This window comes from Hemiscyllium ocellatum, chromosome 49 (assembly GCF_020745735.1).
Source record: "Hemiscyllium ocellatum isolate sHemOce1 chromosome 49, sHemOce1.pat.X.cur, whole genome shotgun sequence".
Taxonomy (NCBI): Eukaryota; Metazoa; Chordata; class Chondrichthyes; order Orectolobiformes; family Hemiscylliidae; genus Hemiscyllium; species Hemiscyllium ocellatum.
Window position 1 is genome coordinate 7,352,068 of NC_083449.1, and position 19,178 is coordinate 7,371,245.

Sequence of the window (19,178 nt, forward strand, 5' to 3'; positions counted from 1 at the left end):
CCCTCAGGATTCCCTCCACCATCTTGCCCAACACCGATAGCAGGCTTACCAGCCTAAAGGTCCCTGACTTTTCCTTGCCGCCTTTTCTTAAATAGTGGCACTACGTTAGCCAAACTTTAGTCTTCCGGCGCCTCACCTGTAACTATCGATGATAAAAATATCTTGGCAATGGACACAGCAATCACAGCAACCACCCACAGAGTTCTAGGGTATGCCTGATCAGGTCCTGGGGATTTATCCACTTTTGTGCATTTCAAGACACCCAGGACTACTTTGTGTGTAATACGTACATCTTTCAGTATGGCACCATCTATTTCCCCACATTCTGTAACCTCCATGTGCTTCTCCACATTAAACAGTGAAGCAAAAACTCATTTAGTATCTCGCCCATCTTCTGTGGCTCCACACAAAGGCCTTCTTGTTGATCGTTGAGGGACCCTAATCTCTTCCTAGTTATGCCTTTGTCCTTAAATGTATTCATAAAATCCCTTGGGATTCTCCTTAACCGTATTTGCCAAACCTAACTCATGTCCCCTTTTTACCCTCCTGATTTCTGTCTTAAGTATACTCCTACTGCCTTTTCCTCTTCTAAGGACTCACTCGATCTCTGCTGTCTATACCTGACATATGCTTCCTTCTTTCTCTGGATCAAAATCTCAATTTCTCCACCATCCAGCATTCCCTACACTTTCCACACTTGCTGTTCACCCTAACAGGAACACACGGTCTCTGGACTCTTATTATCTCATTTTTGAAGATTTCCCATTTTCCAGCTGTCCCTTTACCTGTGAACATCTGCCCCTAATCTGCTTTTGGAAGTTCTTACCTAATATTGTCAAGCCCATTAACATTTACACCATTTTTCAAGAGGTTTAGACTGAATTCTTATCTGAAATATATGCCCAGGGAGGCATTAAATTTTATATTTGATGTGAGTTCTTTTCGAGTTAAAATCAAGATGGAAAAGAAAATCAGACTGTAACATCATTTCAAAAGCCATATATAACATACATGTTAAATACAGAGATAGAAGGAAACCAGACAAAAGTCACCAATGTACAGGATGTAACAGTGTTATTAAGTTTATCAGTGATTGGGCAGGACAGAGTTAACCCTTTAATGAATAGTTGTCTCATAAAGTCACATGACAATTAAATAATGTGAATTCCAAACACCCAGGACAAGCCTGACAAATAAAACTGCAGATGCTAGAGGCTGGAAACAAAAGGAGAAATTGCTGAAAAAGAAACTCAGCGTGTCTGGCAGCATGTGTGGAGAGAAAGGAGAGTTAATGTTTTGGGACCAGTAACTGTTATTCAGAACTGAGCTTCTCCAGGAATTTCTGTTTTTATTCCTGACAATATATAATAATTAGTGCAGGCGCACACATCGCACACTCGCACACTCAGATGTACTTCACAATACACACACCATGGCTGCAGAGCAGGACTAACAGTTCTGGAGTTCCATATGTACTGCAGGCAACAGGAAATGATCCAGTCGAGATGAACATCACTCTCACAAGGAGTAATTGTGGTCTGCAGCAGTCAGAGACATCCAGCTAACAATTCTACTCCCATTCAGACAGCATTTCATTTCCAACAATGTATCATGGTGGCAGAGGAGCTGCCATCCCCACCTTTAGCACAACATCATTCTCCATTTCTCCAACTTGCAGGAACAGATTTTCTCTGACTCTATCTTCATCAAAAAGGCTTCTTGTGCCATTGTTTCGAAGTAATTTTCATTTTCTACAAATAGCCCTGCATTCCTATGAAGTCTGATATAAGACACAAGAACACTCAATACCATTTTCTCAAATACTCAATGTGATCACATAATCATAATTTCAAATAATGGAGTAGGAAAGATGTAGTGACATAATAGAACATCGAACATGACATCGTATGTTCATTTTCATCCATATGTTTATCCAATGACCATTTAAATGCCTGTAAAGTGGGTGAGTCTACTACAGTTCCAGGCAGAATATTCCATGCCTCTACTACTCTCTGAGTAAAGAAACTACCTCTGACATCTGTCTTCTATTTATCGTCCCTCAATTTAATGTGATGTCCACTGGTGCTCGCCATCACCATCGGAGGAATAAGGCTCTCACTGCCCACACTATCTAACCCTCTGATTATTTTGTGTGTCTTTATTAAGTTACCTCTCAACCTTCTTCTCTCTAATGAAGCCTCATGTCCCTCAGCCTTTCCTCATAAGGCATTCCCTCCAGACCAGGCAACAGCCCAGTAAATCACCTATAACTCCTTTCCAAAGCTTCCACATCCTTACTGTCATGTGGGGACTAGAACTAGATGCAATTTTCCAAGTGCGGCCACACCAGAGTTTTGTAGAGCTACAGCATGACCTCATCGTTCAAAACTCAATCCCTCTCCCAATAAAAGCCTTCTTAACAATGCTATCAACCTGGGTGGCAGCTTTCAGGGATCTAGTACATGTACACAGAGATCTCTCTGCTCATCTACACGACCAAGAACATTACCAATAGACCTGCACTCCTTCCAAAGTGAATCATCTCTCATTTTTCCACATTAAACTCCATTTGCCACCTCTCAGCCCAACTCTGCAGCTTATCTATGTACCTGTGTAACCTGCAACATCCTTCAGCACTGTCCGCAACTCCACTAACCTTAGTATCATCCACAAATTTTGCAAACCCATCTTTCTACGCCCTCCTCCAAAACATATCCTTGCGGTACACCACTAGTAACTGACTCCAGGATGAACATTTCCCATCAACCATCACCCTCTGCCTTCTTTCAGCTAGCCAATTTCTGAGCCAAACCGCTAAATCACCCTCAATCTCATGCCTCCATATTTTGTGCAATATCCTACAGTTGGGAATCTTACTGAAAACACCTAATCAAACACTTCACTGAAATCCATATACACCACATCAAGTGCTTTCCCTTCATCCACATGTTTGGTCACCTTCTCAAAGAACTCAATAAGGTTTGTGAGGCACGACTTACCCTTCCCAAAACCATATTGGCTATTCCTAATCAACTTATTCCTATTGAGATGATTTTAAATCCTGTCTATTCTAGCCTTTTCCACCATTTTATCCACTACTGAAGAAAGGCTCACTGATCTATAATTACGAGGGTGGTCTCTATTCCCCTTGAACAAGGGGACAACATTTGCTATCTTCAAGTCTTCTGGCACTATTCCTGTAGACAATGACGACATAAAGATCAAAGCCCAAGGCTCTGCAATTTACTCCCTGTCTTCCCAGAGAATCCTAGGATAAATCCCATCTGGCCCAGGGGGTTATCTATTTTCTCACTTTCCAGAATTGCTAACATGTCCTCCTTGTGAACCTATATCCCATCTAGACTAGTAGTCTGTAACTCAGTATTCTCATCGGCAACGTTGTCTTTTTCCAGTACGAATACCGATTTTAAAAAGTATTCATTTTGCACTTCTCCTATCTCCTCGGACTCCACGCACAACTTCTCACTCCTGTCCTTGATTGACCCGAATCTAATTCTAGTCATTCTTTTGTTCCTGATATAGCTATAGAAAGCATTAGGATTTTCCTTGATTCTGTCTGCCAAAGACTTCTCTTGTCCCCTCCTAGCTCCTCTTAGTTCTCTCTTTAGGTCATTCCTGGCTAGCTTTTAAAAATCAAGCGTCCTAACGGTGCCTTCACATCTCATCATAACATAAGCCTTCTTCCTCTTGACAAGAGATCAACTTCCTTAGTAAACCACGGCTCCCTCACTCATCCACTTCCTCCCTGCCTGACAGGTATATGCTAATCAAGGACATGCAGTAGCTGTCCTTGAATAAGCTCCACATTTCAATTGTGCCTCTCCCCTGCAGTTTCCTACCCCATCCAATACATCCTAAATCTCACCGAATTGCATCATAATTGCCTTTTCCCCCAGTTATAAATCTTGCCCTGCAGTACATACCTATCCCTTTCCTTCGCTAAAGTAAACATAATCGAATTGTGGTCACTCTCAACAAAGTGCTCACCTACCTCCAAACCTAACACCTGGCCGGGTTCATTACCCAGTACCAAATCCATTGTGGCCTGTCTACATACTGTGTCAGGAAAGCCATCTGCACACACTGGACAAAAAACTGATCCATCTGAAGTACTCAAATTATTGTATTTCCAGTCAAGAATTTGAAATTTAAAGTCCCCCATAATAACTACCCTGTTACACTCACTTCTATCCAGAATCATCTTTACAAACCTTTCCTCTATATCTCTGGAACTATTCTGTGACCTCTCCTGTCCTGTTTCTAAACTCAGCCCAGACTACCTCATTAGACGAGTCCTCAAACATTCTTTCTGCGACCATAATACTGTCCGTGACACCTCCACCTCTTCTACTGTCTTCTCTGTTCTTACTGAAACATCAAAATTCCAGAACCTACAACAACTACTCCTGTCCCTGCTCGATCCATGTCTCCGAAGTGGCACAACATTAAAGTCCCAGGTACAAACCCATGCTTCAAGTTCACCCACCTTATTCAGGATGCTCCTGACGTTGAAGTAGACACACTTCAAACTACCTTCATGCTTGCCAGTGCACACTTGCAACATTGAAGCCATATTTCTGACTTCAGTATGCTCAACCTCTGGACACAGTAAGCACAATTTAAATTCCTATTCCCCTACTGAATTAGTTTAAACCCTCCCGAAGAGCATGAGCAAACTTCCCCAAGGATATTGGTACTACTTTGCTTCAGGTATAGACCACCCTGTTTGTAGAAGTCTCACCTACCCCAATTGTCCAGGTTTCCGAAATGCTCCCCCCCCCCCCCCCCCCCCCACACTATCCCTTTCATCACGTGTTCAACTCCTTTATCTCTCTCTTACTCTCTAACTCACTCCCTGACTCACTAACTCTCTGACTCTCTGTCCAGCTCTCTAACCTCGTTAGCACACGGCATGGGCAACAAACCAGAGGTAACAAATCTGCTTGTTCTAGCTCCAAGCTTCCACCCTAGCTCCCTGACTTTCTGCCTTAAATCCCCATCCCTTTTCCTACTTATGTTGTCAGTGTCTATGTGAGCCATGACTTGGGGCACTTCCCCCTCCCCCTCAAGATCTGAGATATCTTGAACCCTTGCACCTGGGAGGCAAGACGCCAACCATGAGTCTCTCTCACATTCCCTCAGAACTTCCTTTATGTCCCTTTAACTATGGAGAGCCCAATGATGAATGCACTCTTCCCCACCCTCCCACCCCCCCTCCTGCCAGGACAACGGGGATAGACCCTGTGCCAGAGACCTGTACCCTGTGGCTTATCGCTGGTATGTTCTCTTCCCCCGCCCCCGCCCATCAACAGTATCCAAAACAGTATAATTGTTATTAAGGGGAATGGCCGCAGGGGCTCCCTGCACTGTCTACTGGTTCCCTTTCAGTCCCCTGACCGTAACCCATTGGCCATTTTTCTTGTACCTGAGGTGACTATGTCTTTGTAACTCCCCACAAGATAACGTAGATTATTAAAGCTGCTCATTTTTCTTCTTATGAGAAGAATTCAAAAATTTCATTCTTCAAAAAATTTAGTTTGGTTCTTCCAATTTCCACCACTCCATGAGAGAAAATCATTACTTCCTCCTTCTCTCTGTAGAGCCACACAAGTGTCCCAATGATGGTGAGCACCATCACAATACAGTGCAGAGTAATTAACACCTACCTTTACTTCAACAGTCTTCAAGTAATTATATCACTGTGCACTGGAAAAAAAAAACGAATTCTGACCTTGATCAGATGGGTCAATGGGCCAAGGAGTGACAGATTCAGTTTCATTTAGATACATGAGGTGTTAGATTTTGATTAAGACAAACCAGGGCAGGACCTAGCTCATACGGTCTCCCTTTTTACCGGAGACTTTCCAACCCACTACATCCTTTCCAGTCAATCCCACCCTTCTAATTGTGTGGCAGTCAGAACTGCATATAGTATTTGATCTGTTTTATAAAGTTGTAATAAGACTTCCTTGCTCTTATATTTGACAGCTCCAGAAAGCATTCTGTATGCCGCCTTCAGCAGCCTGTCTGCCTATGTTGACACCTTCTGGGATCCATAGACTTGTACACCAAGGTCCCTTTGTTCCTCAGTACTCCCTCGGGACCGATCCTTCATTATGTAATTCTTTCCCTTATTAGACCTCCCAGAATACATTACCTCACATTTATTAGGATTAAATTCCATCTGCCATTGCTCTGCCCAATGTCCTCATACTGTAGCCTGAGACCATCCCCCTCACTGTCAACAACACCACCAACTTTCATGTCATAGAGCAAAGAACAGAAACAGGTCCTTTGCACACCAAGACTACACTGAAACATTTAATACTTCCACATGAAAAAGTCATCTGCAGGCATTCTAATTATATATTCTACATTCACATCCAATTGTTAATATGGACATAACAAGCAGCAAGGGTCCCAGCACTGATCCCTGTGATACACCACTAGTCACAGGCTTCCAATCACAAACACAACCCTCCACCATTATAGTTTGCATCCTTTCTACAAGCTAATTTCAGATCCAGTTTGCTTAAGACTCCAAGAGCCAATCTTGGACCAGTCTTTTATATGGGATTTTGTCAAAGGTTGTCAGGGTGGCCTGTATCTGGCCAGAATAGAGTGGCCCATGTCTGTTGACACAAACTGGTATGTAAGTGTAAAGTAGAATTAAACAGCAGGATGTGAAACAGAATGGCAGGCAGAAACTAATCCATACAGCCCACTCACACATAGTAAGGTAAAATGATACCATTGAACAAGCCACTCCAAGGACCCAGCCTGTTCCCATTCGAAACAGTTCTGACAAACAGACTGAAGGTCCGGTAAATGAGTAACTCCAGCCACATTAAACGAAAGGGTAATTGTCCCAGTTAATGAACAGACACCAGGAGTAGTTACAGCCCATTAATCCCCTAAAACAACTGAGGGCGCAACAGCTAAAGTTATCTTATAGTGTTCAGTTTCTTGAATATTCAGTTTGAATATTAAGAAAAATTCTTGCAAAGAGTCTTAGCATCATCACTGTAGTTTTCAGCATGGAAAATAGGTGCATAATATCAAAGCATAAAGTGGAAAAGAAGCATTTAAACCTGGAAGTGAAGGTTAGTTACTTTAGGTAATGCTTTCTCTTATGGCCAGGACACAATAGATTGCTCACAGCCCATTACTCACAAAGTACTAACAGTTGGGGCAAATAAATTATTTCACACTTTGTAACTAATTTTTTTATAACAAAAATTAAAATTACAAGTCTATGGCAAGTAAGTCAAAACAAACTGTCCTTTGTTTTTTTTTCTTCATATATTCCCCACTGTCCAAATTATACCAGAGGAACAATTGAATTTGATAAAATGAAATACAATGCATTCAAAGTGTCCTCAGACACAAGCTAGCCTGAGAGAAACCTGAAGGTGTATCGCACATAACTTTGTAATATGAATGAATAGGATGCATAGAAAGATCACAAGGCCAAGAGATTACAATGGGCCTGACGGGATATATCCTAGGATTATGTGGGAAGCAAGAGAGGAAATTGCAGTACCGTTGGCAATGATCTTTTCGTCTTCACTGTCAACGGGGGTGGTACCAGGGGACTGGAGAGTAGCGAATGTTGTGCCCCTGTTCAAAAAAGGGAATAGGGATAACCCCAGGAATTACAGGCCAGTTAGTCTTACTTCTGTGGTAGGCAAAGTAATGGAAAGGGTACTGAGGGATAGGATTTGAGTATCTGGAAAGACACAGCTTGATTAGGGACAGCCAGCACGGATTTGTGAAGGGTAGGTCTTGCCTTACAAGTCTTATTGAATTCTTTGAGGAGGTGACCAAACATGTGGATGAGGGTAGAGCAGTGGATGTAGTGTACATGGATTTTAGTAAGGCATTTGATAAGGTTTCCCATGGTAGGCTTATGCGGAAAGTCAGGAGGCATGGGATAGAGGGAAATTTGGCCAACTGGATAGAAAACTGGCTAACCGGTCGAAGTCAGAGAGTGGTGGTAGATGGTAAATATTCAGCCTGGAGCCCAGTTACAAGTGGAGTTCCGCAGGGATCAGTTCTGGGTCCTCTGCTGTTTGTAAGTTTTATTAATGACTTGGATGAGGGAGTCGAAGGGTGGATCAGTAAATTTGCAGATGATACAAAGCTTGGTGGAGTTGTGAACTGTGAGGAGGGCTGTTGTTGGCTGCAAAGGGACTTAGATATGATGCAGAGCTGGGCTGAGGAGTGGCAGATGGAGTTCAACCCTGCCAAGCGTGAGGTTGTCCATTTTGGAAGAACAAATAAGAATGCGGAATATAGGGTTAACGGTAGGGTTCTTAGTCAGGTGGAGGAACAAAGGGATCTTAGGGTCTATGTACATAGATCTTTGAAAGTTGCCACTCAGGTGGATAGAGCTTGTAAGAAGGCCTATGGTGTATTAGCGTTCATTAGCAGAGGGATTGAATTCAAGAGTCGTGAGGTGATGTTGCAGCTGTACAGGACTTTGGTTAGGCCACATTTGGAGTACCGTGTGCAGTTCTGGTCGCCTCACTTTAGGAAAGATGTGGAAGCTTTGGAGAGGGTGCAGAGAAGATTTACCAGGATGTTGCCTGGAATGGAGAATAGGTCGTACGAGGATAGGTTGAGAGTTCTCGGCCTTTTCTCGTTGGAACGGCGAAGGATGAGGGGTGACTTAATAGAGGTTTATAAGATGATCAGAGGAATAGATAGAGTAGACAGTCAGAAACTTTTTCCCCGGGTACAACAGAGTGTTACAAGGGGACATAAATTTAAGGTGAAGGGTGGAAGGTATAGGGGAGATGTCAGGGGTGGGTTCTTTACCCAGAGAGTGGTGGGGGCATGGAATGCGCTGCCCGTGGGAGTGGTAGATTCAGAATCATTGGCGACCTTTAAGTGGCAATTGGATAGGTACATGGATGGGTACTTAATCTAGGATAGATGTTCGGCACAACATCGTGGGCCGAAGGGCCTGTTCTGTGCTGTATTGTTCTATGTTCTAATGTCCGCTAAACTCTGAGAGGTCAAGGGATCCTGGGTCAGTCCATAGAAATGCCCATCATTGATTAGATATCTCATTGAATAGGATATGCAAAGTAAGAGAGAGGAACATCATAATAAAGTTGTATGTGATTGTTATCAAGGAGAAAGTGAGGTCTGCAGATGCTAGAGATCAGAGCTGAAAATGTGTTGCTAGAAAAGCGCAGCAGGTCAGGCAGCATCCAAGGAAAAGGAGATTCGACGTTTCGGGCATAAGCCCTTCATCAGGATTTCTGATGAAGGGCTTATGCCCGAAATGTCGAATCTCCTTTTCCTGTGATTGTTATCAGAAAGTTTACTAAAAATATTGCTTTTTATTGTAAAATCAGTGTGTGTCATAGACCTCTATTCTGAGGCCAGTCTCGGAGGACAGTCTTTTGTCCTCTGAGGTCGTATGCCTGCACTAACCACCTACCACTTGCCGGAATCTTGCCTGCCTGCTGAGTCTTTCATCCCCTTCGGGGGTTAAACTCCGACAAAGGCCTGACTGAAGTACATGTAAATCACGTCAACTGCTCTACTCTAATCAGTATGCTTCATTGCCAGAACTGGGGGTTTTGAGTTATAGGGAAAGGCTGAACAGGCTGTTGCTTTGTTCCCTGGACTGTCGGAGAATGAGGTGTGACCTTTTATACAGGTTGTGAAAATCATGATGGGCATGATAGGGTGAATAGCCAAGGTCTTTTTCAGAGTATGGGTGTGTGCAAAAATAGAGGGCACAGGTTTAATTTGTGGAGAAAGGATTTAAGAAGGACCTAAGGGGTTACATTATCATATAGAGGGTGGTGCTTGTATGGAATGAGCTACCAGAGGAAGTGGAGATGGTGGGTACAATTACAACCTTTTATAGCCATCTGGATATATACAAGAATAGGAACAGTTTAGAGGGATATGCATCAAGTGCCCCAATGATGTGGAGGTGCCAGCATTGCACTGGAGTGGACAATGTTACAAATCACACAACACCAGTTTCTCAGACAACAGGTTTATTTGAAAGCACTAGCTTTCAGTGCACTGCTCCTTCATCGCTCTGAAAGCTAGTGCTCCAACATAAACCTGTTGTATTATAACCTGATGTTGTGAGATCTGAATTTAAATGGGTCAAGGTTAGATCAGGATCTCTGGTCAGCAATAACAGCTTGGACCAAAGGATCTGTTTCTGTGCTGTATAACTGTATGACTCTCTGAAGGCCACAGCTTGATATCATTATTTCCAGTTGTACTCCGCACTATTAGAGTTGCAAAAATCCATTACTTTTACCTCCTTGACTCTGAAGAACAGCACAGATCCTTTCTGTGACATTGTGTTCTGGTTTCACTTGTCTGTGAATCCTACGGATACAGTCAAAGAAAATAAGATCTTTCCCATTCACTTCAGGAAACGTGAACTGAAAACTCTCTCCTTTGCTAACTGGCTGTTCACTTGACAACAAACACTTAAACTTCTCAGTAACACAATGCAGGAAGATTGAAGCAGGATTAATTGAGTGTGGGCATCCCTTCTGTATTATAACAACTGTTTCTTTCAAATATATTTTGACACAGTGGCTCAGTGGTTAACATTGTTGCATCAGAGTCCCAGATTCGATTACAAATTCGGGTGACTGCCTGTGTGGAGTTTGCACATTCTCCCTGTGTCTGTGTGGGTTTCCTCCGGGTGCTCCGGTTTCCTCCCACAGTCCAAAAATATACAGGTCAGGCGAATTGGCCATGCTTAAGTTGTCAATTAGGTGCATAATTCAGAGGGAAAAGGGGTTTGGGTGGGTTACTCTTCAGAGGGTCGGTGTGGACCAGATGGGCTGAAGGGCCTGTTTCCACACTGTAGGGAATCTAATCTAATCTAAAAATCAATGCATGTACACAACAGCACATGTAGTCAACATTAAATTTTAGTTTCCAAGTTTTTCACTAGTCAATATGGCTCTAAGTCTGTCATGTCTGAGCAGAGTTTTGAAGGACAATAAGCTGTATCCACAGTCCCATTGAATACCACAAACTGACAGGTAGAGAGTACTTCCCAAGTGTACAAACCATATAAGTGATGGAAGAAACAAGATGAGTTCTGCACTCACGGAAGAACAAACAGTTGCAGACTGCACCAGTTATTGTCCTTATTCTTGTAAGGAAGGACTTGAAGGAAACTGAAAATTTCTGGACAGAACAAAGAGTGAGATGGTGCCAATATACAGTGGGTCCAGAATAACTTGCAACATACAGAAATACAGTCAGGTCAATAGGTCTATTGGGAAAAAATAGAAAAGACATGAACTCAGAAGTCTCAGGTGGGACAATTAGCTTTTCATTAAACATGTTATCCAGGACAGTGTGAGAGTGAAGTATGTCAATCCCAGTGTAGAATGGAACTTCCTATAGATTTTTAAATGCATGTTATCATTGGTCAAAAAGTAACTTCTACTTGTTTATTAGAAATACTGAACCTATTGCATGTTCACAATGTATTCCACGAAAGTAGGGAAAGAAGTAAGTAAAAACCCAGACTAATTATTCATCCAATTATCTCACCGTGGCTTAAACATGTCTGACTCTCTGACTATATGTAATTCATGTATCAATTGTTTTTTTTATCCAAACTGGAGGAATTAAATATCAGGCCAAGTGCCAGATTGAAACAAATATTGCAATTTAATTTGTTTCCACAAGAAGAAAACAGAACACATCTCAGACAAAATGACTGAATACATACTTTGTTTTCAAATGGTCCAAAGGGAAATCAAACATTGACATGAAAAGATAAACTTTTAAACAGACACCCAGAGATTATTGGACACAGAATGAAGAAACTCTCATACTGGTTTTGTTATAAACATGTGAACAATAAATTCAAAGTACACATTCAGACCAGAGACTGACCAATCCAGAAAATACCTTACAATCATAAACTTACCATCAAATAAAAGTTGTGGAAATTGTCCAAACTGCTTTAGAGTGACAGAGACTGACAATGGTCTAAAAAGTCTCACTTTCATTTACAGTATGTAGAATTTCTCCAGTGCAGATAGGGGTCATCCGGCCCATTGGCCTGCAACAACTTGCCAAAGCACATCCCACCCAGATATAGATCACACCCTACCCCCGTAACCATATCTTTACCATAGTTAACCCACCTAGTCTGAATATTGCAGGGCAATTTACCATGGCTACTCCAGCTAACTTGCATATGTTTGGACTGTGAAAGAAACTAGAGCACCAAGAGGGAACTGTTATGAAGATGTGAGTATACTGCACCTTTAAGAAAGTTATCAACCAGTAGAACTACCGGACATCACCAAGTGTTCTGAAAAAAACAAGGTAACATTTAGTTGAAGAACCCAAGTAGCTGTTTGCCTGGAGGCAAAAACATTGGTTGAATTTCAAATCAGTTGAAATTATAGTCCAAAGATATCAAATTCCAATCCAGTTTGAATTGAGTATATTGACAATCTTAAAAGCCAATGACACAACTAAAACTCTGGAGGTATAAGACTGGGGAAAATTGAACAGTTGGGAGGAGAATTGCCAAGCCACCAGCATGTAAAAAGACTCCATGAAAATTAGCTCTCTTAAAGGTACTTTTATCGATCAGTGACCTGTGAAGCACAATCCCCAAGAAGAACAAAAGACAACCCGTATACAGAAAAGAACTAAAAGCACTTTTGAGATAAGCAGTTTTGTTTTGTAAATCTTAATCAGAAGTTCTATCAGACTAGTATTATAGGAGATACGTTAGAGCAAGGAGTTGTAAATGCTTGTTAGTTAATCACTCTCTCTGTTATACTTAAAGTAAAGATTAACAGCTTTATTTATTAAACTGGTTCTCGGCCTGTCAAATTTTCACAGATTACTGCATGGGATAAATCTTTTCAGTGTTGCTGGTTTTAAATTTGCAAAGGGTTTACCCCATGTCGTATCAAAACCAATGCAGACATGGGGAGCATGTCTGTGTGCAATTTGCACAATGAGCCAAGGCTGGAATTGAAACTGGGTCCCTGGCACCAGTGTGCCACCATGCTAGCCTGACATGGATGGCAATAGATAAAATCTTATTGAAGTTGAGCAACAGAGAATTGAAGTAAAAAGTGTTCCTGCAGTAAAAAATGCCCCAGCAAGTGTCATGTTCAATGGAGCCAAATATTATAAGTGCACTCGTTTATTCACCGCACACAAACTGAAAGATACTTTCAAATGCACTCATCCATTCATTTAGTTGAAACTGTCAGGTACACATTGAAAACTGCACTCAAACATTCACATTGGAGAAATTGATCGGTACAGATTTAAAACAAAGTTCTCATATTCTTTCAAAAAAACATTTTGGTAGCACTCATTCTCCGAGCTGAGTACACACAGAGAAAAATGTCACTGACTTCTCCTTTTTCTTATCGCCTTCTGTTTTGAGACATTTAAGCTGACAAGCCTGAAAAAAATTAATAACTGTAGTGCATGACAAATAGAAGACATCATTCACCTTTCACATCTCTATCTTACGGTGTGCTCACAGATCACATACTGACAGATTCAATTACAAGTCACCGTGACACAACAGGGATGGAATAAAAAAAAACATTTGCTCTGAAAGTTAGAAATGTTGAGATATTCGCTCTCTCACAGGCCAGTTAACCAAGAGAACGCCAAAACAGCTGCCGGATTGAAATGTGATGATTTTGCTGAATCTGAGACGAGAGCAGTAAGGGAGGACAGCTTTAAATATCGTCTAAACACCGTGTTCGCCATCGATACTAAGCCGGAAGAATGTTGTGTGTTGATTTATCAGGAGGCCGGGGTGCTACTGAAATGTGAAGTGAGAAGTCAATTGCAGACTGCAGTATCTGGCCTGTTTCGTTTCAGCTTCTTAAGGTTTAGAAAATTGCGCACTCAAGATCAGAAATGGACGGATACAGGTCGGCAAGTGAGGAAGAGACAGATCGAGTGAAGTAGACATTTTTAAACTAAAAGTAAAAGACACGAGTATTTTATAAAAACTTGCTCCGTTTTTTGTACTTCGTTTTTCAACATAAAGCACATTCCTTTGTTTGTAAATTGGCGGGCTTTTCAAATTGTAAAAAGGCGGTTGATGATTTGGCGCCGGTACTTTCCGCCCTCCTCCCTGTGCCCTCTCCGGATTGGGGAATGAGGCAGATATCTGATTGGGAATTGAAACAACATTAGGCGGGGCTGAACAATGGGACCAATCAGAAACGGCCGCCCAACCATTCCTCCCGAAGGTATAAGAGGCCTCAATGTGGGCGGAGTGAAGCATTCTGTCTGACAGTGTTTGTGAAGTTGTGACCATGACTGGAAGAGGAGGAAAGGGCAGCGGGAAAGGTCGCGCCAAGGCGAAGTCTCGGTCGTCCCGGGCTGGCCTGCAGTTCCCGGTGGGCCGTGTTCACAGGCTCCTGAGAAAGGGTAACTATGCTGAGCGTGTGGGTGCCGGAGCGCCGGTCTATCTGGCTGCGGTGCTGGAGTATCTGACGGCTGAAATCCTGGAGCTGGCCGGCAACGCGGCCCGGGACAACAAGAAGACCCGCATCATCCCCAGGCACCTGCAGCTGGCCGTGCGCAACGACGAGGAGCTCAACAAGCTGCTGGGAGGGGTGACCATCGCTCAGGGCGGGGTGCTGCCTAATATCCAGGCCGTGCTGCTGCCCAAGAAAACCGCCGCTGGGGGCTCCGCTAAAAAGTGAAGATAGTAGTCTTGAATCTGACAACCCAAAGGCTCTTTTCAGAGCCACTCACAACATCTGTGAAAGGAGCTACACGGTCATTTCTGTTCGGTTTATTTTTACTTTTAATATGGAGAAGCTTGAACTTTGAATCTGAGGTCAGTTAATTACTATCGCCTTGTTATTGAATACTTGTGGTTTGGAGATGTTGATGTTGGACTGGGGTGTATAAAGGTAAAAATCACGCAACACCAACTTGTAGCCCAACAAGTTTATTTGTATGCACTAGCTTTCGGAGCTTTCATCACGTGCTTTTAGAATATAAGATCGTAAGACAGAATTTTTCGCAAAAGTTTGCAGTGTGATGTAACTGAAACCATATATTAAAAGATATCTTGTATTGTTTGTTAATCTCTAATTTTTTAGCATGACGATGTTAGTTTCAGTTTTTACAAATATAAATGGCAAAACATCTACTATTAAATTCTCAGGTGAACTTGAACAACTGGTGTGACGTTGGTCCAGATAATGCCTTTAAGGTGTAAGCTGTCCAATGTGAAACTGTTCCAAAAAAATATAGCGCAACTTTAGTGTGATGTAACTGAAATTATACATTGAAAATTGATTGTTAAGCCTTTCATCTATTAGAATACAGTGATAGTTTCACTTTCATGTGTAAATTACAAAACTTTTTTTTTAAATGTTGCATTTTCGGGTCAGCTGTTAACAATGTTGATAACTAGACAATATGCTGAAGGTGTTGGCCCCGTGTTCTGTTTATGCCATGATGTTTAGGTTGGTTCTAACCTAAAAAGTGAGACAACGGAGTTTTACATAAATACATGCAGTTTTTATGCGAAGTACAATGTAACCCTGCAAGTACAAATTCACCCAACAAAATGTGTGCATGTGAGTCTGTGTCTCTGTCTGGTTTGGGGGTTGTGAGTATGAGAAAGTGTGTGTGTGTAGTGTGTCTTAAGTCTGTGAGGGGTGCACGTGGGAGTATGTGTATCTGTAAGTGTGTGTGTAGGTGTCTGTGTGTGTGTGGGTGTAGGAGTATATGTGTGTATATATTGCAATAGTGATCACCTGTAACATGACATGAACCAAAGGTCCCAGTTGAGGCTCTCCATATGGGTACCGAACGTAGCTATCAGCCGCTGCTTAGCCACTTTTCTCTGCTAGGAGAAAGTGAGGACTGCAGATTCTGGAGATCAGAGCTGAAAATGGGTTGCTGGAAAAGCGCAGGTCAGGCAGCATCCAAGGAGAATAGACGTTTGGGGCATGAGCCCTTCAGGAATGAGGAGAGAGTGCCAAGCAGGCTAAGATAAAAGGTAGGGAGGAGGGAGTTGGGGAAGGGGCGTTGGAAATGCGCTGGGAGGAGGAGGTTGTGGAGATGTACGGTGGCACAGTGGTTAGCACTGCTGCCTCACAGCGCCTGAGACCCGGGTTCAATTCCCGTCTCAGGCGACAGACTGTGTGGAGTTTGCACGTTCTCCCCGTGTCTGCGTGGGTTTCCTCCCACAGTCCAAAGATGTGCGGGTCAGGTGAATTGGCCATGCTAAATTGCCCGTAGTGTTAGGTAAGGGGTAATGTAGGGGTATGGGTGGGTTGCGCTTCGGCGGGTCGGTGTGGACTTGTTGGGCCGAAGGGCCTGTTGCCACACTAAGTAATCTAATCTAATCTAAGGTCAGGAAGAAGATTGCAGGTTAGCAAGGTGGTGCTGAGTTCGAGGTTGGGACTGAGACAACGTGGGGGGCGGGGAAATGAGGAAACTGGAGAAATCTAAGTTCATCTGTTTTGGGTGGAGGGTTCCTAGGCAGAAGATGAGGTGCTCTTCCTCCAGCCGTCATGTTGCTATGGTCTGGCGATGGAGGAGTCCAAGGACCTGCATGTCCTTGGTGGAGTGGGAGGGGAAGTTGAAGTGTTGAGCCAAGGGGCGGTTGGGTTGGTTGGTCCAGTGTCCCAGAGGTGTTCTCTGAAATGTTCTGCAAGTAGACTGCCTGTCTCTCCAATAGAGAGGAGGCCACATCAGGTGCAGTGGATGCAATAAATGTTGTGTGGAGGTGCAGGTGAATTTGTGGTAGATATGGAAGGATCCTTTAGGGCCTTGGAGTGAAGTAAGAGGGGAGGTGTGGGCGCAAGTTTTGCATTTCTTGTGGTTGTGTTGGTGGGGGGTGTGGACCTGACAAGGGAGTCACGGAGGGAGTGGTCTTTTCAGAACAATGATAGGGGAGGGGAAGAAAATATATCCCTTGTGGTGGCGGAAATGGTGACGGATGGTATGATGTATGTTCCTACCACCCCATCGACCTTCAGATACATTGTATCATCCGTCGTCATTTTTCCCTTCCCCACCTCCTCTCAGTCCCGACCCTCGAAATCAGCACTACCTTCCTAACCTGCAATCTTCTTCCTGACCTCTCTGCCCCCAACCCCAGTCCAGCCTATCACCCTCACCTTAACCTCTTTCCACCTATTGCATTTCCAACGCCCCCTCCTCCCTACCTTTTGTGCCAAGCAGGCTAAGATACTCTCATCTTTCCTGAAGAAGGGCTCATGCCCAAAACGTAGATTTTCCTGCTCCTTGAATGCTGCCTGACCTGCTGCGCTTTTCAAGCAACACATTTTCAGCACTTTTCTCTGCTGCTTGTCCCGAAGTCCACCTTGAAGGATGGTCGTCCGAAGGTCTGAGGCTGAATGTCCTGGACCACTGAAGTGTACCCCAACTACGAGGGAACCTTCCTGGCTGTTGATTGTTGGGTGGTGCCCATTCATCAGTTGCTCAGTTTTCCCAATGTACCATGCCTGTGGGCATCCTTGCCTGCAACGTTGGCTGAGTCACATGAGTTGAAAAGGTGAGGAATGAGGAGTGTGCCAAGCAGGCCAAGGCTGAAGATTTTCAGCTCTGATCTCCAGCATCTGCAGTCCTCGCTGTCTCCTAGATGGGTCACATGAGTACCTGCCATATACAAAGTGGGAGGTGTCGTAATGGTGGTATCTATGTCCACACTCTGACACGTCTTGCAGCGCCTACCGTGACAGGATTGTACGGAGTTGGCCTGAGAGCGGGGTAGCTTGTTACGAACAACGACCTGTTTGAGGTTTGGCTCTGCGGGACATCCGCCGCTACCAGAAATCCACCGAGTTGCTGATCCGCAAACTGCCCTTCCAGCGTCTGGTGTGAGAGATCGCTCAGGACTTCAAGATCGACCTGCGCTTCCAGAGCTTGGTGGGGATGGTCCGGCAGGAGGCCAGTGAGGCTTACGTGGCGGGACTGTTTGAGGACACCAACCTGTGATCCATCCACGCCAAGCGGGTCACCATCATGCCCAAAGACATCCAGCTGGCCCGCCGGATTCGCGGGGAGGGCGCCTGAACAGAGCCTGGCTGGACCTGCACATTCGCCCGGGGACAGAACGGAAAACACAACGGCTCTTTTCAGAGCCACTACACCGTTCCGAGAGAGCTGGGAACGATGGGTTGCATTAATATTGCAATTGTAAAACAAGTTAGTCAATAGGGAATGAGGTATAAGCGATATTGACATGGGCATTGAAGTCATAACTAATGAGATCTCCCGTTTTCGCAAAATTAATTACGGCAGATTGTGGAATATAATTTTAACATGACATTGTGGTAGTGAATTATAAACTCCCGCGAATCTCCCTCTGTGTCTCGGTATTCATAAGACTCGTCGTTGGGGGATGGGAAAGATTTGTTTGCTCTCAGGTTCAAAGTTCTCCATATTAAAAGTAAAAATAAACCGAACAGAAATGACCGTGTAGCTCCTTTCACAGATGTTGAGAGTGGCTCTGAAAAGAGCCTTTGGGTTGTCAGATTCAAGACTACTATCTTCACTTTTTAGCGGAGCCCCCAGCGGCTGTTTTCTTGGGCAGCAGCACGGCCTGGATATTAGGCAGCACCCCGCCCTGAGCGATGGTCACCCCTCCCAGCAGCTTGTTGAGCTCCTCGTCGTTGCGCACGGCCAGCTGCAGGTGCCTGGGGATGATGCGGGTCTTCTTGTTGTCCCGGGCCGCGTTGCCGGCCAGCTCCAGGATTTCAGCCGTCAGATACTCCAGCACCGCAGCCAGATAGACCGGCGCTCCGGCACCCACACGCTCAGCATAGTTGCCCTTTCTCAGGAGAACACGGCCCACCGGGAACTGCAGGCCAGCCCGGGATGATCGAGACTTCGCCTTGGCGCGACCTTTCCCACCACCCTTTCCTCTTCCAGACATTACGGCAATCTCACGCGTACTTTCAGAAAGAATGCTGCACCCCGCCCACATTGTGGCCTTTTATACCTTCGGGAGGAATGGTGGGGCGGCCGTTTCTGATTGGTCCCATTGTTCAGCCCCTCCTAATGTTGTTTCAATTCCCAATGAGATATCTGCCTCATTCCCCAATCCGGAGAGGGCCCGGGGAGGAGGGCGGAAAGTACCAGCGCCAAATCATCAA

At 44.1% G+C, this 19,178-nt stretch overlaps 2 protein-coding genes across 2 annotated transcripts; one reads left to right on the plus strand and one right to left on the minus strand.

The window, feature by feature from the left end:
• The first annotated feature begins 14,329 nt into the window (after positions 1 to 14,329).
• LOC132837144 (histone H2A, sperm-like) lies at positions 14,330 to 15,122 on the plus strand. The gene has a single exon (XM_060856845.1). It carries the CDS (start codon positions 14,346 to 14,348, stop codon positions 14,736 to 14,738), a length of 393 nt encoding a protein of 130 aa, XP_060712828.1. The 5' UTR covers positions 14,330 to 14,345; the 3' UTR covers positions 14,739 to 15,122.
• Positions 15,123 to 15,133: 11 nt separating this feature from the next.
• Positions 15,134 to 18,958, minus strand: LOC132837168 (histone H2A type 1-like). The gene has a single exon (XM_060856877.1). It carries the CDS (start codon positions 18,956 to 18,958, stop codon positions 18,575 to 18,577), a length of 384 nt encoding a protein of 127 aa, XP_060712860.1. The 3' UTR covers positions 15,134 to 18,574.
• Between the last annotated feature and the right edge of the window lie 220 nt (positions 18,959 to 19,178).

Coding starts and splice junctions, on each gene's coding strand:
- LOC132837144 (XM_060856845.1), top strand. CDS start 14,346: ATGACTGGAAGAGGAGGAAAGGGCAGCGGGAAAGGTCGCGCCAAGGCG.
- LOC132837168 (XM_060856877.1), bottom strand. CDS start 18,958: ATGTCTGGAAGAGGAAAGGGTGGTGGGAAAGGTCGCGCCAAGGCGAAG.